The following is a 25,544-nucleotide window of genomic DNA, read 5'->3' on the forward strand; positions in this document are numbered from 1 at the left end:
GGAATCACAGTGACAGCTTAAGACTCCTTTATCCTACTGGATGCATTACTAATGTGAGCTAACTTTGTTCTCCTGCATTTAAGGCATGTATGGCATACTGATTTATGTTTGTATAGTACAGAACATCATGTATCCTATCATCCAAGCAGCCATACTCAATAAATGGCTAAGTAGCTCTTGGGTCCTTGTGCACACCAGTCAGGTGCTCAGTGTTCCAGTCATCACCCCAAAGCATTTTAGCTATTAGAATATACAGTCTTTTTTAAGCTGCTGTCCACAGATGCAAAGCCACTCAGAAGAGCTAGGTTTTGCTATTGTCTGAACCAGGTGCTGAAGGGTTGAATAGCACATTGAGTTGCCAATCAACAGATCACCCTGGTAACACGTTGTTATGAACTGCTGAGCAGGATGCCAAAATGCCTAATCCCTACAGCAACTAGCCGACTCCACTTTTAGATATGCAGAACAAGTTCTACCTAAAGACACTAGACTTCACTGAGGCCCAGCAGCAGCCTTGATATCATGGGCTGATAGAGCAATGTCAGAGTAGGAAATGTAGAAATTTTGTTTCATACCCATGGAAGTGGGAATCTATTGTCAGTGTGGGATGCTCCTGCTGCAGCCTAGTCATACTTCCATTTGCAGGACAGCAGAGAGGAGAACCACAGAAGCCAGAGGCTGCTAAGAACCAGCTGGCTGTGAATCAGAAGGACTGGACTCTGAGTTAGTGCTGCTGGGGCACAAGTGGCTGGGGCCGAGTGAAAAGTGTGCTGAAAGACCCAATGGGTTACATCACTGATGAAGGGCTCATTCTTATGCCGCATTCCAGACAGCTCGGAACTTGCTAATGTTCAACCTTATGATGTACAATGGAACACCACTAAAGAGCTGAAATTCCTACTTATTAACTCGGGGTACATCCATCTACTCCCCACATAATGATGGCAAGCATCCATAAGTAGGGGTTAGGGTGTACTTGTAGATTACAGTTTTTGTACCAGGCAGTTGAATAGAATATCTAGTAATATTTCCAGGAATAGAAATCTCATAAAATAACCTGTTACCTCATGTGTCATTTTCCCTCCTTTATTGTGTTTATATATGCAGGGAGGCTGCAATGCTGAGTGTCTAATTGTGTGTGCACTTGCCAAGGAGACATAATTTTCTTCCTTTTGGTCACCTTTGGCGATGTACACATTGCTGCACCTGTGAAGAAGCCACCCATCATCATGAGCCTGAACATCACTGCCATCACTGAAAAGTCATAATGCTCAAGCAGTCTATGCCAAGTTAGTGTTCTCTAATTTGACAAACATTTTACAGCATAGCTCATCTTGGTTCCGGTATATACTGTAGTTTGCTGTTAGAAACAGAATATTATATCAATTATTATGTTGTCATTAGTGTAGTATCTCTTTTAAATCACATTTTGATGTGACGTGAGTGTTATTGCCTCATGCATTTTATCATTATTACATTAGGACATACTGTTTCTTCTACCCTCTGCTCACATACCAGCTTTTTCTTATTTTAGACTACACCCCCTGTGACCGAGCACAACTTTGAAGCTCATTCTATAAATAATTACTCATCTGATACCTGGATCACTTGCTTATTTCAATATGAGGAGTTGTTTGTAAGTCATGTTTTGAACATGTGGGCGACCAGTTACTGAGTACCAGATACTGCGTTAAAGAGGATTTTCTGTTTGACCTTTACCTTTAGTAAAGAATGGTTTAAGGCTCCGGTCACAAGCTACACAAATTGCCACAGTACAGTATTTTCTATTTAAGAGGAAGGTGTGGTCTATAAAGCATTGAGACTAACTTAACAACACAAATAAAGAAATAGGTATATTTGAATATGTTCCTCTAAGCCTTAAATCATTTTTTAGGGTTTAGGTTTAACTGAGAGTTTTCTTTATAATTTAACCATTACACACTATACAAAACGACATCGAACATACAAAGCCTCTGAGGCATGTTGAATCTCTTAAAAAAAAAAAAAAAAAAAAAACCTACAACCTTTTAACTGGGGGAAAAAGATGGAAGAAACCTCATAAAGACCCACAGAGGAGGGATCCCTCTCCCAGGATGGACAGACACGCAATAACTGTCGCATGTCTAGAGAAAAACAACAAAATGCACCATTAACAAGTTGAATTGACAGAATATCTGATTATAATATGTGTAAGGTGTGTGGATCCTGGAGAGGAATGAGCGGGCGAGGGATCACCAAGTGGTGCTCGAGCCACACAACCTCCTCTCCACCGTGGTGACCTGGAAGAGGACAACCTGAATAAAAAGAGAGGAGGAGGATTACAAGAAAGCTATAGAGAGTGAGAGGACAACACAGCTTCTAGCTTGTTGGAACACAAAACGAAGTTAGAGAAATCCAATATTAGAATTAAATGCAGTCAGAATTAAGGATTGTTTCTCTTCAGCAGGACAAGGAGCTGTAATTCATTGTAAGAAATGAGAAAAATCATGAAGAATATGTGCAGCTGCTTGCAATAATAAAACTGACTGTTTGAATTTAGACTTCAAATACAAATGTTCAGTTTGTCTTGATGTGGTATATCTGTTTTTTGTTTTTATTCATTAATTTGTGTATGTATATATATGGGTGAGACCAGGGACAATTTTCCTGCTCTGTCTGGAATAAAGTTATCTTATCTTATCTTATCTTATCTTATCTTATCTTATACTATATTAGACACACTGACCATTAAATACTTTTATGTTGTTCATATTATTTAGTCCAAGCTACTGTACATCCGTGAGAAGATGACGCCGCGCCTTCTCAGCAGCCAATCAGCGCCATCGATGCAGAATGACGTCGACGCACTACCAACTCCAGGAAGTTGGAAGTTTGTCAGTACGACGTTTTTAAACCAACACTAGGGTTTTAATTCACGGCTTGCACACAAGAAACTGAGTGAACGGCGGGTGAACACATTAATGCCTTTGTATGTTTTTTTTTTAATTGAAGAAACTGACTTCGGAGATCAGCTTTAACCAACTTTGTAGCAGGAGGACGAAGAGGACGTGAAGTCGCCACTCTTAACAAACCAAACATGTTAGCCTCGAGCCTGCTGGCTAACTACTGTACTGAACTCCATGATGACCAAACGCATAAAGTAAGTAACCTTACTGGTGTTAAATACTCGTATGGGTTTTGGTCGTTTGGGACGTTGGTCCGTCGTGACGTTTGACATTTGAGTGTGAGATAGTAAAGAATGGGGTCAAGTAAGTGCTTCTTAATACACGAACTCAATGAACATCCCTTGTGTCCTCAGACAGGATTTGCAACGCCTTAAATGTCAAAAGGAATGGGACAGCACTGCACAGCATTTTGTACAATATGTACAGCAGTTCTTTGCAAGTGTAATTTAACAAATTCAGAGTAGATCTACTATACGTGTAGCTGTCTAGCTATATTACCACTAGGGGTAGAGTATCAACCCTGATCAATCACTGGAGCTGATATTCAGCCTTTTTCCGAAACCTGGGCTTCGAGTAGTGACAGATACAGAGTACCAATCTGATACCAGTTCGTGTTTAAATATTATTATTATTATTATTTGCCTTTTAACAGCTTTTTATACTCAGGCCCCCAGGAGCCCGGTTTGACGCCAGTTTTCCTGATCGTCAAGCTGTAATTACATCATCAAGTGATGGGGGAGGGGGGCCAAAAAGACTATTTCCCATAAGATAACATTGTGTAAAAATGGTCTGTAAAATGGTGGATATATGTTTTTGTAGCTTTTGCAACACGTGATTTCATTATTTTATCTCTATTGAAATTAACCGGTTGACCTGAAGCTAGCTGGCTTGGTGTGCGGAAGTCTTGAGAGGGTGTCGAAAGCACTAGAGAAGTCAAATGTTTTCATGACATTAGATGATAGAGCCACAGGTCTGAGGTCATTCGGAGCACTGGGGCATCCCTTCTTCAGGACCAGGACTATGCAGGATGTCTTCCAGAATGATGGCACCTTTTTCAGCCTCAGGGAGAGGCCAAAACTATGCAGGAACACTCCTGCCAGTTGGGCAGCACAGACCTTGAGCGTCCTTGGGCTGATGTCATCCCGTTCTCTGGCCTTGTTGTTCCTGGTCCTGGCGAGCTGCTGTCTCATGTGGCTGGTTAGGGGTGATTGTGATTGATTGCTGTAGTTGTTGCACTGATTGGAATAGGTGGGGATGTGGTGAGGGGCTGACTGCCCTCAGATCTGGACAGAGACCTGTGGTGGTGTTGGGAGGGGAGGTGCAGAAGCTGTCATGTCCAGGTCTTGTGATGCGGCAGAGAGATTGGTAGTGCGGTGGGGGAGGCCTGGCCGCAGGTGGAGTCTAATCTTTTAAAAAACAGGTTAAGCTCGTCTGCACTTTTCTCCACTGCTCCATTTTCATGCCTGTGATGTTCCCTGCCCACACCTCCAGTGGGTCTTTCTGCTGCAGCTTCCCCTCTATCCTGTTGTTGTAGCAGACTTTAGCCCTCCTCAGTTCCCTCGTCAGCCCTTACTGGATTTCCTTCTGTGCGTCCTCGTTGTCCCTTGCCATAAAAGCGCTCCTCTTCAGGTTCAGCAGGACTACGATGTCCCTGTTGATCCATGGTTTGCTGTTGGGGAAGCAGTGAACCTTACTGGTGGGGACAACACTATCCTCACAGAAACTTATGGAATCAGTGACAAACTGGGGCAGATAGTATGGCCTTAGTCCCACAGCTAACAGCTTGACATCTCGTGTGCATGTTATTACCTCTGTAGTAACATGTCCCAGGTTGCACCATTTGGAGTTAACAAAGACAGCAAGTCCATCATCCAACTTTTTTACCGCTTTGTTTGTTCCTGTCCAAAACTAGTAGACACAGAAGCTTGACTGTGATTTGCTTATTTACTGTGAGCAAGTGAAGCATTGAAGCAGCTGTGCAATTTAAACCTGAGTTCTATACCTTGTGGTAATGCAGTCACCTTCTGTTGTTTGCTAGTAGACAGAAGTAACAAGAATGCACCAACACACAATACAAAGTAAACAGAGAGTGATAAATTATTCCCAATTAGTGGCGTCTGGGACTTAAGTGTGCTCTGTCTTTATCCACTATATTCATGTTGTCATGCAGGTTGTTTTTTCTCAACACAGAGCTGTGTACTGGTGATGTTGATTTGTTGAATTGAATGACAGTTAATGAGCTGTTTTATTTATGTACTTGCTGCTGTATTTGAAATGGATAAGGTGGACAAATACCTGCAGACTCTCCAGCTGTCAGATGAGACTTTGATGGATGTGTCAATAAGATTTAGACGAGAGATGGACAAAGGCCTGTGCAAAGACACAAACCCCTCTGCTGCTGTCAAGATGCTGCCCACGTTTGTGCTCTCCACTCCCGATGGAACAGGTAATATTCCTTTTCATACAGGAAGGCTGTGTGTAAAATTAGTAAAGTGAACACAGAGATTCAGGTCTGCATCTGCAGTTTCATATACAGCACCGCAAATCCAGTTTGATAGAATGTCATTATGTGCACAAGAGTACACATTTATAGTCGTGGTCAAAGGTTAAATACACTTCATGTATATCATGGCAGGTCTTCTGAAAATGTGACCAAAATGGCTGGCTCAAAAAAAATAATAGAGAAATATTAATATCTCGTTAAAAGTCCTATGACCATTTTCACAGAATTGGTGAACTAAATGTGTTGGCTTCCTGTCACAGACTGGTTTCTTCAGAACAGCCCACATGTTCTCAATGGGGTTCAGGAGTTGGGACTGTGGGAAGGCCATTACAAAACCTCAATTCTAGCTTGATTTGGTCCAAGACCCAAATTTTTGGCTGATGATTTTAGGTTTTCCTAAAAAAATTGAATCTAATCCTTCTTCTTCATTATTCCATTTACTTTCTTTAGAGCACCAGATCCACTAGCAGCAAAACAGCCCCACAGCATAACACTAACACCACTATGCCTGACAGTATGTGTGGTGTGCTTGGGATTAAAGGACTCAGCATCTCTCCTTCAAACATATTGCTGCATATTGTGGCCAAACAACATAATTTATGTTTCATCTGAGTATAAACTTTTGATCCAGAAGGCCTTTTTTTTGTCCATGTGATTAGTAGAAATCATCATTTGAGCTTTAAGGTGTCGTGTTGGGAGCAAAAGGTTCTTTCTTTCACAGCAGCCTCTCAGCTAAGGTTGATGCAAAACACACTATGGACATGGTCATCTGTCTTCAAGCTGTTTGTAATTCATTACCGATTTGCTTTTTAGTTGTTTGGTTGACTTCTGACCAATTTTCTCTTAGCAGCAGGTGATGGTTTTCATTTTCCAACTGATCATGGCAGTGACACAACTGCTGGGCCATGCACTTTATATTCACAAACAGTTGTTTGTACAGTTGATCTTGAGACCTGTAGCTGCTTTGAAATGGCTCTGAATGACTTTGCTGACTTTTTCAAATCAGTAATGTGCTTATTCAAGTCGATGCTGAACTCTTTAGACTTGCCCATTTTAATGTTTGTGACTGAGTCTAATGGGTATATCAAACAAGCCCTATTCAAATGGGCTCAGTTATCCACCGTTATCAGATTCACACACAAGAAGGTAAGCGGCCATGCTTCGAAGAAAATTTGATTTGCGCAGCTTCCTAGAATCACCAAAAATGATTGTTTGTGATTGATGATTGACTGATTGACTGTATGTATAATTTTGGTCACATTTTTCGAAGAACCAAAAAACTTTTGACTGTGACTGTATATGCATGACTATACGTTTGGTTAGCACTTGAACAGTTAGTTGATTAACAGGAAATGCATCATCAACAGTTTTTCATAATCAAGTCACTGTTCCTTTTTCTTGCTTCTTCTAGTTTTTCAAATTCAAAGATGTTTCTGCTTTTATTGTTTAACATCATTGTAACTGTAATTTATTTATGTTTTTGAGTGTTGGCAAGAAAAAAAAGAGGAATTTGAAAACAAAACTATAGGCTCTTTTAAATTTTGATTCCACAGTTTTCTTTTTTACTACATTCTGATACTTCACATATAGATGAATGTATTGATTCATGGAGACAATAATCCGTAGATGAATTAATAATTAAAGCATTTGTTATTTGCAGTCTGACTTCTGAGTTTCATGCAGCTCCACTGGATGGCAATAAGAGATGGTAAAATAAAACACAAGGACCAAGCAAAAGGCAGAGAAGAGGAGGCCTGCTAGCATACTAAAAATCAGCTTTCCTTGATTTATGAGAAATTAACTCTAGTTCTTGTGTTTTTGTGTCTGATGTTAGAGTGAGGGGCTAGGGATTGCATCATGTCAATATGGGTCCTCACAAGGATAGATGTAGAAAATGTGTGAGTGTGTAAGATAATGTGTGATTATAATGTTGTAATTTGTTGTGTCTCTTTTTAAAGAGCAAGGAGAATTTCTGGCACTTGACCTAGGCGGAGCTAATTTCAGAGTGCTCTTGGTCAAAGTTATGGCTGATGGCGAACAAAAGGTGGAGATGGAAAATCAGATTTATGACATTCCTGAACACCTTATGAGAGGCAGCGGGACTGAGGTGAGAGACATTGAACAACACACACAGCAATCATATACTGCACAGAACAAAACACAGCATTGTTGTAGCCTGTCATGTGTGAGTGCACCACAGCTTAGTTGTGGATCTCATCAGAGACAAAGCTGTGTTTTGAATATATGAATATACAAGCACACAAACTCACATGATGCAGTAAGAAGAACAATGAAGCCCAACCAACGAAGCCCTGCACATCAAAGTGCCATCTGAGTTGGAGTAAGCTGATGCAGACTGTAATTTACTGTCTAGTCTATCAGCTTGTCAAATGTTGAGTGCATCTGTGAAACAAGTGTACATGGTGGCTCATGGTCTGATGATAAAGTATTGATGCCATATGATTATTAGCTGTGCATTAGTTTATCCAGAGCACATTAAATAATAAAGTTAAATAGTTAGAATTTAAAAAAATAAGAAGATTTATAAGAATGTATATCCATTACACATTATAACTCTGTATTTGTGAAATTGAGTTTAGGTCCTCCGTTGTACAGATTAGACAACAGTCTGTAGTTAGATGCTAAAACTGTATTTGAGGGAGTTGTGTGTAGGGCCGTGCCTGTATTTGCAGATGAGTTAGATGGGGTTAGGGTTAGGGTAGATGTTGATTCTCATCTTGGTCATTTATACATTTCTTTCCTCATACAAATGCTGCTACTAATAATCGTTATGGTAGCAATATTGATAATTATAGTATCCATGCATTAAGACACCCTCACACAATGCAACCTGCACATTTTTAAAACTGACCTTTCCTCTCTCCTGCAGTTATTTGACCACATAGCCGATTGTCTGGCTAATTTCCTTGAAAAGTTGGGAATGAAGGATAGAAAGCTTCCTCTGGGTTTCACCTTCTCTTTTCCCTGTCAGCAGACAAAGTTGGATGAGGTGAGTGATTATGGTGTTTTTACAACGGTAATTTTTATCTAAGTGAGTCTTGGTCCTTATTCTGTGGATAACCTTGTCTGTGGAAACAACTCAGGTTTGTGAGTGTGTGAGCTTCAGCCACCACGCCCATCAACATGTTGACATTATGAACTGTGACTACTCGGTTGGAATTACTCCCATATGACGTGTACTTGGTACTCATGGGTCAAACCACACACATCTTCATACTCAGTCTTTGTTTTCATTGACATAACTTCTGTGACAGTATCTTACAGAGTTGTTGGGACTGGTAAAAAGCCAGATCTCTCCTTACCGTCTGTGAATCATCACTTCTCTGCAATTTTTCTTTTAACAGTATTTCCACTGTGCTCATTTTTGTGATTTTGTTGTTCTGTTCTCTACTGGCAACATCTGTTGCATTTCTGGCTGTCCTGGGAGAAGGATCCCTCATCTGGGGCTCCTCCTGAGGTTTTTCTTCTTTTTTTTTTCCCTCCCTTGTTTTTTTGGCAAGTTTTTCCTCAGTGGAATCGAGGGCCTAAGAACAGAGGATGTCGTACACTGTAGAGATTGTAAAGACTACTGAGGTGATGTGATTGTGATTTTGGGCTGTATAACTTACACCGATTGTACATGATTTTCCTTTCAGGTTGATCTTATCGAGCAATGTGCTGCCATACAGTTGTCTTTGTTACTAGCACGAAATTTCCTCTGTGGGTAGCTAGATAAAGAAAGCCTTTCTGTATTGACGGGAGGATAGCGAGGGCCATTCAAAGAATTACATTTCTATTATTGAAGGTCATGCGATGCCTCTAGCAGGGAGAAGTGATGCAAGGCAAAACATCATTTGTCAACTTGTGTGTTGTAGAGTGAAGGTTTGTGGTGACGGACACCTAGTTCAACAACCAACCAATGGCGGTGGAGCTAATTCATTTTATACACCAACATAAATTTTTACTCTCATTTGGCAGATGGTAGTTAATAATTTATTACCCTGAGCATGTCATAGAAACATTATGACTGTAGGGATGATTTTGGAGTGTTTTATGAAGGTTAAGTTGGATCTAATAATCTGAATTTGAACCTTGAGCTCAGTTGGTGTTTCATTTGACTACATTGACATTTCCGTTATATTTTATCTTATTCAGTATTTTAAATGGGTCTTTCACCCACAGCTAACTTAACTGGGTAACATCCTTTTCTCGAAGTCATTTTTTTAATTCAAAACTGAACTGGAAGATATGCCATTTAAAAAAAAATGAAATGAGGATGAAGGATGCTCTCGTATTCATTCAGACATTTTGCAGGCTTCAATGCCACAGAATCCATGTCTGTCTGATGCACTGTTGGCTCTGTCAGAGGTTATCAGACTTCGAGCCAAGTCCAGGTTGTAGGTTGAATCTGAGAGGTTTGGCAGTCAGCACCTGGCCAGCACCTGTTGTCTATATCTGTTTGCATTAATTGCTGAGGATAACCCAATTTCTCTTTGCTGTGCCTTGATACTAGAGGTATGGACATTTCTTGATTATTATGCATTGCAATGCAGATGTGGAAGATTCTGCAGTCTATGGTGATTGTAGATTCCAGCTGTTTAATAACTTTGTAAAGTGCATGAAAGCAATAAATTAGAAAAACATCCAAGGCACTGTAAATAAATGCTGATAATGCAACAGTCTAAACAAAGTCATACATGCTACAATAACGTTTATATACGTTTATATCCTGCTGCTGAGCTTTTTGTTTTTTTGTTTTTATCATATACCACATATCCTGATGAAATGTCAGGAAGGTATGAAAAAGTAAATACCATAAGCCTCATTCACATCTCAAGGCATCTCAGGAAAGGCATGCTGATGCTCCGTTAACAGCTTCAGTGCCATGACATGCTTTTAGATATTCTAGCTGGCTGGAGATGTTGGTTCCACTGATGTCACTGCAACCAGGCTCCCCATCTTCATCCAACTATTCAGCATTAATACCATGCAAGGAGCCAGCTCATGGTCCTTTCTCTGCTCAGCTCACAGTCGTCTGCTTGCAAACTCACCTCACCCTCCTGCTGCTCTGGTAGAATGGTGATCCAGGACATCAGAAAGCAGACGGAGAATATACTATATCTATATACCTTTTTCATGACATAATCTATGTTTGATGTAAAATCAGAGTCAGCTACATTAGGATTTAAAAGAACAGATGTAGGAAGCATAAGGATGCTTGAGTGATCAGAATCACAGCAGCTTCGGAATATTACAAGTACAAGAGCAATAGTAAAGTAGACAATATAAAATAGACAATATAAAAATAAACATTGTAATTAAAAGGAAAGAAAATCGAATCGATGTATATACATACTGATATAGTGCAAGAATGGACAGTCATTTATATACAGATTTTAAATATGTATGTTAAATGTGGGTGATGAAATGAGTTTGTACAGAGTTACTGCACAGTGCAGAGTACAGGGTGAGGTCTATATGGAGCAGTGATGGTTGAACAGTCTTACAGCAGGAAGGAAGGAGCTGCGATACCTCTCCTTCACACACTTTGGGTGTATCAGTCTGTTGCTGAAGGAGCTGCCCAGCGCTGAGATAGTGTCCTGCAGGGGGTGGGACTCCTGCATTAGCAGCGATGACAGCTTGTCCATCATCCTGCTCTCTCCCACCACCTGCACTGAGTCAAGAGGATATCCCAGGGTGGAGCTGGCCTTCTTGATATGTTTATCAAGTCTCCTTCTGTCTGCTGCTGAGATGCTGCTGCTCCAGCAGACTACTCCATAGAAAATGGCTGATGCCACCACAGAGTCATAGAAAGAGGTCAGGAGTGCCCACTGCACTCCAAAGGACCTGAGCTTCCTCAGCAGATAGAGTCTGCTCTGACCTTTCTAATATGTTGCTGCAGTATGATCAGTCCAGTCCAGTTTATTGTTCAGGTGAACTCCCAGGTACTTGTAAAATGTCACCATCTCAATGTCTGTTCCCAGGATGTTCACCTGTGTGCAGGGTTGTTTGTGCCTTGCGGAAATCCACCACCAGGTCTTTGGTCTTCCCGGCACTGAGCTGGAGGTGGAGGTGGTTCTGTTGGTTCTGCTGATGAACCAAATAACACAAAAATAATGACTTCATATTATTTACTGAGCTATTTTCTGTCACTAAAATGTAGTAGTATCAGTTTGTGTAAAATGTCTTTAGTTTTTTTTTTTTAATTTAAATTACCGGTATTTGTTTTATTTTGATTTTTCTGAAAAGCAAATATCTGTAATCTGTTACTGTAAGATACCATTTGATTTATCAGTGCCTATCTCTTATTGTTGATTTAAGAAATGTTTTATTGGTTGAATTCTTCAGCCAGAGAAAACATTGATCAGTTCAACACTGTCTTTTTTTCTTTTTTTTTTTTAATATTTTTTCCAGTTGAGTTGTCACACAGCTTTACTTTAGATGTGACTTTACTTTAGATGTCTGTAACTTTCCTATGATGACACTGTTCATTGCAATATGCTAATAGTATTAACTCTAGGCCTATTTGATGACAGCTAGCTTAACCTGGCACTTCTTTTGCATCATTTATGTGTTTATTTTTACACATGTTAATGCTGCAGTGCCATTTGAGCAATTCTTTCTACACAATTGTTTTAGATCCATAGACTGTACTTGGCTCAAACATTAGTTTGTTCATTGGTAAGGTTTGTGTAACTACTATATGACAAGGCTAAATTGAGCATGTGATCGTAATCCCATCATGTCTTTCTTTTCTTATTTGCAGAGTGTTTTACTGTCTTGGACCAAAGCTTTCAAGTCAAGCGGAGTAGAAGGAAAGGATGTGGTCAGCCTTCTGAGAAAATCAATCAAAAAACGAGGCGTAAGTATACAAATTATAGTTTAATGGCACAATATATACCATTTTCATACATTTTCAAACACATCTAAATCTCACAAACACCTAAAATTCTTTTTTTATTCATTCTATCAAGTTGATGCACGATGCACTGATACCGATAACTTGCCCGTTACTTGATGAATGAGTTAACATGAACCAATCCACACATCCGAAATCTGACAACTTTGACGAACTTTGACCATCTGTTGGTTTGTGTGTCTTTATGAAGTGACAACTGTGTGTCTGGATTGACAAAAATTACACGGGAATTTGCATGTTACTGTTGGGGCGGGCTGCATAAGAAAAGCTTATATGTTGGGAAACTGGTCTAGATGAAAATCAGACAGCGTTTTATTGTTGGTCCACAAGAATCTTATCTGTGTGTTGCTTCTTCTTCTTGTGTTTGCACATGAATATAAGGCGCGCTGTTGTGTGACAGAGTATGTGCTTCTGCTTAGGTAGAGGACGAGAGTTCAGTCGGCGATCCTTCACTGAGGCCCGACATATTTTGTCAGTGCATGTGAGAGAGCCCTGAGACAATAAATGTCTGTAACATCTTAATGTGTTGCATGAAATTAATTTCTCATTGCAGGACTTTGATGTTGACATTTTGGCTGTGATCAATGATACAGTGGGAACCATGATGACTTGTGGCTATGACGATCATCTCTGTGAAATTGGCCTCATTGTAGGTGAGTCCAGTTTACTGATCAGTGAAGGTCTCTCAGTGTTTGATCACATCCATTATCCAAGCCTTTTGAGACCGATGATGGAATCAGGTGTAACACTACACAGTAAGCTGTATTTAAGGAAAAAAAGCACCCAGCTCTTGTCCCTGTCAACTCTGATCCTGGGGATCAGAGTAATTATTGCTATCCAAAACAGCTTTATGTATGTCTTTAAAGTGGATCTAAAGGCACAGATTTGTATCTGTATTTGTTTCAATAAAGTTGCTTTGTCCATTTTAAAAATTGTCTGTAGGGCTGGGCAATATGGCCTTAAAATAACATATAATGATAATAATATATTTCATTGGCCATACCGTGAGACACAATATCTCGATATTTGGAAATCCCCTCAAAAGCATTCAATAAAATCTAAAACTATCACAATATTTTTGACCAAATACCTATATCAGCTTTACACAAGTACAAGCACAAGTATGTTTTCATCACATATGCTAAACTGAATCAGCTTTTTTCTTTTATTTTTCTTTTTCCATCATCTCTGTCCACAAGGAACGGGAACCAATGCCTGCTACATGGAACAGATGAGGAACATTGAGCTGCTGGACGTCGATGAGGGTCGGATGTGTGTCAACACAGAATGGGGAGCTTTTGGAGACGATGGTGCCCTGGAGGACCTTCGCACTGATATTGACCGAGAAATTGATGCAGGCTCTCTGAATCCTGGCAAGCAGCTGTGAGTGTTTGATTTCTCTACTTAGCAGAGATCTGTAGTTCTAATTGGAAAATTATATTGTTAACCTGCTGACACTGCACCTCCACCCTGTGTGCACTGCTGTTTCAAGTTAAAAGCCTTCCAGCAGCTCAGAGGTCATAACCCCTGTTATGGCTGACATTTTCTCTTGAGCATATCCTGTTATATTAGTATTTTTGTAAGCTATTTTTGTCCATTGAGTCGGTATATTTGGTTTAAATTGAATAGCCTGCAGAGCAGTAACATATTAGTTTTGGTCAGGATATAATAGGTAGTAAGGTTAATAAGTAGGGATTATATTATTATCTTGATGGGAGACTGTAATCAGATTTTGTATATCGTTATATCGTGATATGTTTTTTCCTGGCTCTAAAGCAAATGGACTGTCACTTATATAGCACTTTACAACACCCAACCATACACATACCTATACACTAATGGCAGAGGTTGCCATGCAGGTTGCCAAGCTCATCTGGAGCAACACGGGGCTTTCATCCAGAGCCTCCTTAATAAGGCATCATTTTTCCTCCTTTTCTTTTTTTTGTGTTGGCGTGTAGTTTTGAGAAGATGATCAGCGGCATGTACATGGGGGAGCTGGTGCGTCTCATCCTGGTGAGAATGACCAAAGAGAAGCTGCTGTTCCAGGCCAAGACGACAGCAGAGCTCCTAACCACTGGAAGCTTTAAAACCAGCTACATCTATGGCATTGATAATGAGAAGTAAGTGTCTGTGTTTGTGCATGGGTGTTTGAGAAACTCAAACTCACTGATGTTTCAGTGGTATTGTAAGCAGCAGACAAGTAGTGGCCACTTAGAACTGCAGAACAGTGAAACATCTTAAAGCTAATACAAATTTCCAACGGGGGTAGTTTTTAGTTTCAGCTGAATGAATGAAATGACTCTACAGACACTGTCAGAATGTGTTGGTCACACCAGTATTCACTGATTAAACACAATGCAAAAACAAAGGGCTGAAAATACAAGTCAGATTGGATCTGAAGTTATATTATGTTGTTTGTTAGGCCAGTGAAGTACTGTAGGGCATGCTGTCACGTATAACAGCACTTACTTGCCTTTTCAAGACAAATGAGATAAGTGGATTAGAGAAATTCAGATTTCTATTGTGTCACAAGGTTTTTCAAGTTATGGGTTGAGAAAATTGTAGTGTGGTTTGTGCATTAGTCTTGCAGCATGAATACTGAAGTAAGAAGTATATGGAGATCAGAGCTACTCCACAAATCCCCTAAATTCCCCAAACACATCTACATCCTAAATCATTTAGTAGAGGCCGATGTCAGATGGTAAATAGCTGCAATTACTATAGCAGTTTGATCCATAGGGCTTTACCGTGTGCTTCTCATTTACCCATTCACGCATCAGAGTTACAGTAAATGTGATTTGTGTTGTACCTTATTTGTAGCAATGAGGAAGGTCTGGCGAACGCTGAAAAGGTGCTCCAGGGCCTGAACCTGGATCCATCGGTTGAGGACTGCATAGCCACTCAGAGGGTGTGTCAGATAGTATCAACACGGGCTGCACACTTGTGCGCTGCCACTCTAGTGGCAGTGCTGCGGCAGATTCGGGATAACAAGGCAGCTGAGAAGCTTCGTACCACTATTGGAGTGGACGGTTCTGTTTATAAGAATCATCCAGAGTAAGTGTTCCTTAACATCACATTGGTCTCGGTATATCTCTCAAAGGCACACATATAGTGGACTGATAGAGCTTGCTTGAGGACATCTTCAGCTTTATTATAAGATCATGAAAATCAGGCAAACAGCTGTTTCACTGCATGAAGCAAGAAAGATTATAATCAAATGGATCATCAAAAAATCCTTTTGAGCCACATCTTTTATTGTGTCTAATATGTCACAAATAATTTAGTTTGCAAGTTTTATTTTATTATTATTATTATTGTTATTATTATTATTATTATTATTATAGCGTGTAGGATTCTTACTGAAAGTGAACAGTGAAAGAGAAGACGGCCAGACATTCACATTTCACACGCCATAAATTGGCTATTTAAGTCCACTGACACACACTGTAGGAAGTTTACATGAAACAGCATATTTGCACATATATTTGAATGTGTGAGAAAATGGTCAAAGTAACATAGATTCAATAAATGCGTCTCCCTTTTCCAAGGTTTTCCAGGAGGCTGCATAAGATGGTGCGGCGACTTGTGCCGGACTGTGATGTGCGTTTTTTGCAGTCGCAATGTGGCAGTGGGAAGGGTGCTGCCATGGTAACGGCAGTAGCCTACCGTCTTGCCGCTCAAAATGTTGAGCGTCAGCGCATCCTCGACACCATGTGCCTGAGCCGTGAACAACTGCTGGAGGTGAAGAGGCGAATGAGTGAGGAGATGGTCCGAGGCTTGTCAAAGCAAACCCACGAGCAGGCGAGCGTCAAGATGCTTCCTGCCTATGTCAGATCCACACCAGATGGAACAGGTTGCAATAAAAGAAAAAACAGCTTTCCATTTGACTTGAAGTTTTCTCTTTTATGTATGTGTTGAGGATTCTTGTCTTTTACATCCTCATCAGAGCATGGCGACTTCTTGGCTTTGGACCTTGGGGGCTCCAGCTTTCGGGTGTTGCTGGTGCAAGTGCAAAGTGGACAGAGACACAAAGTGAAAATGCACCAGAAGATCTACAGTATCCCACAGGAGACCATGCAGGGCACAGGGGAAGAGGTGAAACATCACAGGGCGTTAAGTTTTCACAGTGTAAATGATAACAACATTGAAAATATGACACTAAGAGACCTCCCTCATAGGGGTGTTGGTAAAGAATAGCTTAATGAATTTAAATGTGGACCACGTGTCAATCTGGATTATAGAGAGTTTTGATTGGGTGTGTTATTAGGATTTTATGGGGTCCAGGGTATAATTGGCAGTTTTTGACTATTTTAGATTTTACCATTATATTTCACCTTAAAAACTATTTACCTTGCCTTGCTTGGTGTCATTATTTTCAGCACAATCTCACATGTGTGACTGTACAGTTATTTTCTCATTTTGACATACTGTATTAACACAATGGACATAAAATCCCTAAAAACATAAAATCTGAGTAGGAAAAAATCAGATTTTTTACTGTGAAAACCACAAATATGTTTAACAAACCATTTTTATTATTTAGAATGCAAATAAAAAATGTTGTTTGCCAAATTTGTGCATAAGATTTTGAAATTTACAAAGTTATGTGTAACTGTTTACATTTAAATGCAGGCAATGACTCAGGCTCAGGTCTCCCTCAGTTCCTCCCCACCTGCTCCACATTTAGCCGTCTCCTCATTGTTTTGACTCACAAAACAAAAAAACGACTACACTACACACTAAACTCACTACACTAAACACTACATAACACCCTAACTATACACTCTAACACGCTAAATGTCACAAATCTCTCAACTCTCAAAACTCGCGATCTCTATCAACATCACCGTCCCACCCACAACTTCCCCTGTCCCTCAGCAACCAAATCACATGGTTTGCCATATAAATGTGTGATTGGCTGGTGTGGACCAATAGGAATGTGTTTTTTTGCTCGCAAACACTTGCTGCTTGTGGACACTTTTGTGTAAAAGCGTGCTGTACTTTATTTATCATAAGTACGGTTTTACTTGGCCCATCAACATTTTAAAACTGGTATATAGTTTGAAGGCTGCTCCAACACAAAATTAGGACCGAGACTCACTGAGGCTCCATCTCGCTGCTATGTCATCTTAAATTGGTCATGAGATTTTGACATGCCGGTGCGACAATAGAGCTCAGAGGGTTGCATAAAAGTAACTTTAACATCACAACCTCAGTGCAGACAGTTGTGCACACCCCCTGCGATCTCTGGTGACCCCCTATAGGGGGTCCCAGACCCCAGGTTGGGAACCACTGTCTTAGACCATGGATTAAATTTACACCAGAATGTCCCTTTAAGCTGGATACTGAACCCCAAAATGCTCCAGATGAACAGTTTCCAATGTCTTGGTGCACTGAACTCAGCATTATCACATATTTTAGTTCATATGCATATATAGGGAGGGAATGGGAGCTGCCAGTGAGAGTGAGCATCTGACAGTCTCCCCTTCATTCAAAATATGCAACCATCCCAGGTATTGTGTCAGCAGGGCTTACCTCTGAAACAGCCATATGCAAATATGTATATGTAAAACCTTGAAAAACCGTGTATTTTTGCAAAACTGAGAGCAACATACCTGATAGATATGGTTCATCATTTGTGAACTCCTTGTGTTTCTGTGCATTGTCTTGCATTTTGTGTCAGCTTTTCGACCACATTGTGGACTGCATTGCTGCCTTTCTGGAGTACATGGGAATGAGAGGAGCATCCTTGCCTCTGGGATTTACATTCTCCTTCCCCTGTCATCAAAGCAGACTGGATCAGGTAATGTTTGACTACATATTGATTTTAAGTGCAAGACTAGTGTACATACATATGATACCTTAGTGAAATGACCTGTACATCGTACATCTGTATCAATGGCAGGTTGTGTAAAGAATTAAGAGGATTAAGTATAACACTTGTGGTGACAGCTAGGAATTTCAGCAAAGCTCTGAATCATTACATCTTACATTTCATTTCCTAATAAAACCTGTAAAATGAAAGGAATGATTCAGCCTTGTGTACTGAAAGGGCTCGGAGACATTGCAGTTACCTTGAAATATCTTCACTGTAGTGGAATTCTTTTGTTGGAGAAAAATATGATTCTCACAAGACAAGTATGTATATACCTATTGTCACTGATGGGCAGTAACGTGTTTAATAGCATTAACGTGTTTAATGCTTGGAAGTACCAACATTACTTTGAGTTTGACACGGTAAAAGGTGACAGAAACAACAGTGTCCGCTTTACACTCTGCGTGGGAAGAAAACTTTTATCTACAGCGAAAAATTCCATCTCAAATCTGAGCAAGCACCTAGTAAGCCAGCACAAGAATGTGAAACTCCGGATCCCCCTACAGATATGACCGCTGCGGCAACCACATCCAATTCCACCCTTGCTAAACAGGTGAAAATTGGCTTAAGAGTGACAGGACTTAGTGCCGCTGAACTGAAAAAGCACATCACTGGCTATCTTGTTGAGGACATGTTGCCCATCTCTTCTGTAGACTCTGAATCGTTCCGACGCATCGTAGAAAAAATGCTGACCTAAAGCGGTCATTTGATTCAATTTTAGATAGAATTAGGCTGAAAGGTCTATTGCTTTATAGCGTATTCAGGTTGCGAATCGTGTTTTTGAAAAGTAACTTAGTAAAGTAACTAGTAAAATAACTAATTACTTTTGAAAATAAGTAATCTGTAAAGTAACTGGATTACTTTCTCGGAGCAATAATCAGTAACTAATTACTATTTCCAAGTAACTTGACCAACACTGCCTATTGTATGGAGACATAATGCCCTGAGAGAATCATATTTTTCCCCAACAAGTTTTAATCTCTCATTCTTTTATTATTTTGAATGTAACACTTACAAGAAGTTGTTGTTTGTGCAGGGCATTCTTCTGAAGTGGACAAAGGGTTTTAAAGCCAGCGGTTGTGAAGGACATGATGTCATTTTATTGCTTAAAGACGCTGTTCGCCGCAGACAGGTCAGTATGCATCACAAAGACATGCTATGCTGAACAAGTAATATTGTGAAAATTTTAACAGAAATTCTGATTTCAATATAATTCATGATTATTATCACAGTTTTCACTGTCAAGAAAAACTTGTAAAAAGTGTCCTTACTTCGGTTGATTGGATCTTGTCTCATGTTGAAGTTTGGCATATGTATGCTGGAAATAACCTGAGGGCACCAAAGCTAATGTTCTAATGATAATGATAATGGTATAAATTGTCCTGCTGTGACAGGTGCAACAAAACTAACGGGAAAATTCAGTCAGTTGGAAATTAATTGATTTTCACTGCTTCCAGGAATTTGACTTGAACTTTGTAGCAGTAGTAAATGACACAGTGGGAACTATGATGACCTGCGGCTATGAGGACCCCAAATGTGAGATGGGACTCATCGTAGGTAAGTCTGTCTACCCCCCACCTTCTTCCCTGGAAGCCATTCTCTTTGTTCTATTTTTAACATACAACTTAATGTACTGTGAGCAAACATTGAATGTGTGAATCTGGAATTTTGAATGAAAAACTTGATGTTCTCTTTCCATCTCTTTTGTGATACCTCTCCCCCGTGTTTAATTCAGGCACTGGGACCAATGCCTGCTACATGGAGGAAATGAAGAACATCGATTTGGTGGAGGGTAATGAAGGTCGTATGTCTATCAACATGGAGTGGGGAGCATTTGGTGACAATGGTGAACTTGATGACTTCTGCACCCAGTTTGACCACATTGTTGATGACACTTCTAACAACCCTGGGAAACAGAGGTATTGGATGAAGATATATGATGTATTATTTCTTCTATTTAGTGTTAAAAAAAAACAACCAGAAGTGCCAAATTAAATGTACATGTACGGTACTCACGACACGTCTAAACTGATAAACAAGAGAGCATCTGGTAAACTGCACATCTTTTCTGTGAAAAAGACACTGTGCAGCAAATGAAAACAGGAGCTGTCCATTCAGATCTGTGACATTTCTTTGAGTAGCTTTAGTGCAGGAGCAGCCAACACGGTGCCTGCAGGGCCACAGGGATAATATTAGTCACCCGTAGGCCACCTTAAACCAATACCGCTGCCTATTAAATGTATAATATTCATAGTATTTTGCAAATGTGCATGTTACTTGTATTGGTATCACATCCCTTCTGTAAACACACTGATGTGATGCAACCTCTCATATTTATTATAGGCCCACTTGTGTCTGCATTTGATATGAACACATAAGAGCACCTGGTTGTTGCATTGTCATTCAGTGTACGCTTGTTAAATGGTTCCATAATTAACAATAACTTTCTCCACACGTGGCTCTCCTGCTGTTATGACTATTGGATCACAGTCTTTCGGTGACAAAGAAAATAGATAACGTTGCAGGTGGGGAGGAAACAGAAGTCCTTTATAAAACACTAGCTAATATTTTGTCTAAACTTTTACAAATATTGTGTTCTTTTTTTATTATTTTTATTTTTTAAGTGAGATTTCCTTTTTTAAAACTGGTTGTAACGTTTATGACAGCACAAAAAAATAAATGTGTATTTGTACATGTTTAAGTTTTCTGTTTGTGTGTGTTTTTCTCTGAGGTATGAGAAGATGATCAGTGGCATGTACCTGGGGGAGATCGTGAGGAATGTTCTGATTGATTTTACGTCTAAGGGCCTGCTGTTCAGAGGCAAACTGTCTGAGCGACTGAAGACCAGGGGCATCTTTGTGACAAAGTTCCTATCGCAGATTGAAAGGTTAGTGCTGGACACACTGGATGCCTGTATACATCCTGCTGAGCTGCTGCAGCTCACTCGCACATTAGTATTCACATTGTCTGTGTGGCAGCTGTGTTGCTTCTGCAGTGCGGCTCCTGTCTGCCCTATCTGTCTACATGGAGTTTGCTTTAATTAATAATCAGTGAATATGATGATGTGATTTTCCTTTACCTGCTTTGAATAAGCGAGAAAGCACAAGGGGGGAAAAGGGGGGGGGGAAGTAAAAAAGAAACTGCCCCCACTTGTGTGTATTTTCTTCATGTATGTGACATTCTACAGATGCAGACATTAATACTGGAGTGAAATGCTGGTATGATGTCATTATGACTGTCTACAGGTCGTATTCAGGCCTATTTTTCGTGAGAACGAATCAAATATAGTAGTCTCCACCTTCATTCTGCAAATTTAAAGTGTTCGCTGTCGACAGTTTTTGTTCCTGAATCTTTTTGAACTGCTCTTAAAAAGGCTGTCTCTTGATTCTTCAAACAATCTCAGAACTATTTCTAAGCTTCCATTCTTTGCCAAGGTTTAAAAAAGGTTATTGCAGAAAAACTGTAAGCTTTTATTCTCATATATTCTTTTATATCCTTGAGAATTTCCAGTCATCTTTTGAAACCATGCTCTTTTTTAAGCAACAGTATGTTTTTTTGTTACCTTTTTTCACCCAAACCTTTTCTGCAGGGCGTCCCTTTGTAGATTAAAAAAATGTCACACTCGTGTCATATCTTCTCATTAAGCTGCTCCTCCATGTCTTTTGACATGTCATAAATGCGCCTCACGATACTAATGTCTGACAGTGAAATAGCCTTTAGTTTGCTGGCTGTTGCTATATCCATCACAATTTTAACCATATTAATAGCATAAGGCAGTTTAAATTCCTCTATTATTGTGTGCAGGTTTTACACTGAGCAACTCTGTATGCTCCTTTGTAGGAGGCATCATACTTTCTTGTCTTTGTTTTGGTAGTTGTGACATTTAGTGTCGATTCATCTTCTGCTTTACATTTACCTGGCAGCCCTTTCACAAAGTTGTCCTTGATTTGCTAGATAGCAGTGCTGAGGAATGATGCATTGTTTATAGTTTATCTGTTTACACTTAAAAAGCAGACACACATTAGATCTTTTTTTATGGTGAAGACACGGATCACAGATATATATCCACGTACTATAACAAAGCAAGAACAGAAAGAAGCAGACATTTTTAAGAGGCGCCATATTGTTTACACTATTATTATCATGTGTCTATTATTAGCACAATATCAGTCTTTCATTTTTGGAATCTCACCTCTATTGTCAATACTGTTTATTGATGACGCCGCTATTCACACACATTTGCACAGATACAAGTTTGTGTGTGGAGCAGCTGCTGGGAGTGAGTTCATGGTGGGTGATCTCTACTGTATAAAGCAGCTTCTTTACAAAAGCTAACATAAAACACGAAATGTGTCAGACATTTTGATTTACTTCTACCACTCCATAAAAATAAACCCATTTAAAGCTGAAACCAGACTGCATTTTTTCCCTGATCCATTAACCCATGGTTGAACCTTTTTACTGCTGCCAACAGTTGTACATGCCGGTATGACATTGAAGTTGGTTAGCCTATGGTTATTACCTTTTGTAATGGTAGCCAACAGCATTCCGGCTATACACTCAGTTGTAACATTACCTTCGATGTCCCCTTCAGGAGTTGCTGTTTATTTATTACCAAATAGCTTCATGTTCCTCTGAGCTGCAGTGTTGGAAGACATGTCCAATAAAGGCTGCAGTCTGTCAGAAGTCCCCTCAGAGAAGAAACAGTGTTGTTAATAGGCAATAGTTCTTCATGTTTACGCATTATCAGTGGGCTAATGGCTCAACATCTAAAAGCAGCTTTGAAATACATTTTAACAAGGTTTTGTCTACATAATGGCATTTAACCTCCAGTTTGTAGGTTTAACAGACCATCACATTTGGCTAGTGAGGAGAGCAGCACATCTCTTACGCGTGTAACCCTTCTGAATCTCTCTGATCCCAAAGTGACCGTCTGGCCATGCGACAGATCCGCTCAATCCTGCAGCACCTGGGCCTCACCGGCTCCACAATAGACGACAGTGTACTGGTGAAGGAGGTCTGTAGCGTGGTCGCCCGCCGTGCAGCTCAGCTCTGTGGTGCTGGTTTAGCCGCTGTGGTCGACAGGATGCGAGAGAATCGCAACCTCAATCAGTTTTCCGTCACCGTGGGAGTGGATGGCACCCTTTATAAGACACACCCTCAGTAAGGAGCAATTATGTCCTAACACCAATATTTTGACATATGATATTTTATATTTTAAGTCTGCATGAGTGTGAAGTAGCCTCAACAAGCCTAAAAATGAATGCAGTTATAGTAGCTCTCCAGCATGATGGATGGACCACATGCACAAATGTATGGAAGGCTAAATCCATATTAGAAATGCCAGCTTCTTCATATTTCTACATATCTAAAAGAGCTAAGTGTGCATCAGGATGAGATTTTCAACACTAAACTATTTCATTCTCTTCTGTCCTTCACCCTTCCCCAAGTTTCTCTAGCATCATGCAAGAGACGTTGCAGGATTTGGCCCCGCAGTGTCACGTGACTTTCCAAAAGTCAGAGGATGGAAGCGGGAAGGGAGCAGCACTTATCACCGCTGTGGCCTGTAGGATCAAGAGCGAAGGGCAGCATTGAGTCATCAGAGCGGCGATGGAAAGGTGAAAACCAGAGTTGCTATGGAATTAAATCCACCGTGTGCTTAGATCTTTAGTACTGCAATATTAGGTTGACCTGTACATTTGTGAATGTGTGTTTAGAATAGGTGTTCAAATTGATAATATGTGCTCATGTTGTGGAGGACAGTGGTAAATTAACTTCAGACATCACAGTTACAGGCTGGCCACACTGGATGTATAGGAGAGTGAGAAAGAGGAAGGGAGAGAGAAAGAGAGAAAACAGGAGTGCCGAGAGCTGCACAAATAGGCCGCTGCAGCCGCGCTTGGCAGCGTGGCCAGTCTAACATGTTAACACGAAATTAAAAGCAACACAAAACACCCCATACAGCATCCAGTGTGGACTGCCTGTTAGAGGAATATGACTGTTACAAACTGTGGGAATCATTTCACACTCCCTTTTTGTTTGTTTTTTGCACCCTCAAAACAGCAGGTTTCCTTCTGCTGATGGTTCAGTTTTTTAATGTTCCTGTGTTGTTTTTCTGAGCATCTACAGAAGCAAAGTTTAGAAAAGTTTATTTATGCTGTTTTTCCTGATCACACCTCTCAAAGTGCCTCATATCAATAATCAAATTACAAGCAAGACAAAATAATTTTTTTTTGTTGAGTTGTGGAAGCATTCCTGTATGCTAAAAGACGCAACCTGCAAATACTCTGAGCAAATGAATGAAAGACATCTGTAAAAGAATAATTTGTTCTATGCTTTTCTTTGACAGGCTTAGTGCCCTATTAAACCAAAATAAAATGGATTTCTAACCAAATCTATGGTTTCACATTATTTTTACTACTCATCGATTTTTACTCTGAATTTCATATTGTATATTAGTATTAGTATATTGACTTTGAGTATAGCGTCAGAAAGAAAGAAGTAGCTTGACTGAGACATAATTGAAACCAGAGCTTATCCATACATCCCTCTCCCAGGATAGATAGATAGATAGATAGATAGATAGATAGATAGATAGATAGATAGATAGATAGATAGATACTTTATTGAAATTCAAGAAATCCCGGAGGAAATTCAAGTGATCCCGGAGGAAATTCAAGATGACAGATGGACAGACATGAAATAGATGTTGCATGCACAGAACAGAACAGCAAATTGCAATTTATAAATTGCATTGACTGAGTGACCAAGACATCGCCAAGTGGTGCCCGAGGCCACACAAGATGTTGATTATGTGAACTGTGTGCTCTGCACAGGCTTAATCTGACATAATGAAATGGTAAGATTTAGTTGGATGATGTGTTGTACTAAAGGAAGCATAAAATCTAATCTCTGACATCCATTAGTTCTGCAAGTATCTGTACCAGTCTGTAGTTTCAGAGAAGGATTTCAGATCAGAGGAAATAGAAATCTTTTTGCTTTTGCAATTATTATTACATCTGTTTTGATAAAACCAATTGTACATCAGTTGCACAAGTAACATGTTTCCATGGCTATGTTTTGTCATCTTTGCTATGTCATCTTCTTTTGTACAAGATGATGTTTAGGGACAAATGCATGTATTTGTGTTTGATTAAAAGCATTTGAGAAATTCTGTAATTGCCGTTCTGGAGGGAGAAGTGAATTAAACCACAGCAACTTTAGACTTATTTTGTTAATATTTCCTGTATTGTATTAGGTCCAACTTCTACTGCTTGATAATTTAGTGGTGAGAATCTCTTA

General features: G+C 39.9%; 1 protein-coding gene across 1 annotated transcript; it reads left to right on the forward strand.

The window, feature by feature from the left end:
* Positions 1-3,076: 3,076 nt before the first annotated feature.
* Positions 3,077-24,636, forward strand: hk2 (hexokinase 2). The gene is made up of 18 exons (XM_037098071.1): positions 3,077-3,139; positions 5,229-5,391; positions 7,407-7,555; positions 8,339-8,458; positions 12,215-12,310; positions 12,921-13,020; positions 13,567-13,750; positions 14,326-14,487; positions 15,188-15,421; positions 15,916-16,220; positions 16,314-16,462; positions 18,051-18,170; positions 19,279-19,374; positions 19,700-19,799; positions 19,978-20,161; positions 20,974-21,129; positions 23,169-23,405; positions 23,693-24,636. The coding sequence occupies exons 1-18, from the start codon at positions 3,077-3,079 to the stop codon at positions 23,835-23,837; spliced, it is 2,763 nt and encodes a 920-aa protein (XP_036953966.1). The 3' UTR covers positions 23,838-24,636.
* Positions 24,637-25,544: the final 908 nt, after the last annotated feature.

Source organism: Acanthopagrus latus, chromosome 5, assembly GCF_904848185.1.
Source record: "Acanthopagrus latus isolate v.2019 chromosome 5, fAcaLat1.1, whole genome shotgun sequence".
Lineage (NCBI taxonomy): Eukaryota > Metazoa > Chordata > Actinopteri > Spariformes > Sparidae > Acanthopagrus > Acanthopagrus latus.

What these genes read in the sequence shown, in the direction of transcription:
- hk2 (XM_037098071.1), top strand. Translation starts at nt 3,077, where the DNA reads ATGTTAGCCTCGAGCCTGCTGGCTAACTACTGTACTGAACTCCATGAT. An exon ending in ATGATGACCAAACGCATAAA is followed by an intron (nt 3,140 to 5,228) that starts GTAAGTAACCTT and finishes GAAATGGATAAG; the next exon opens with GTGGACAAATACCTGCAGAC. An exon ending in ATCAAAGCAGACTGGATCAG is followed by an intron (nt 18,171 to 19,278) that starts GTAATGTTTGAC and finishes TTGTTTGTGCAG; the next exon opens with GGCATTCTTCTGAAGTGGAC.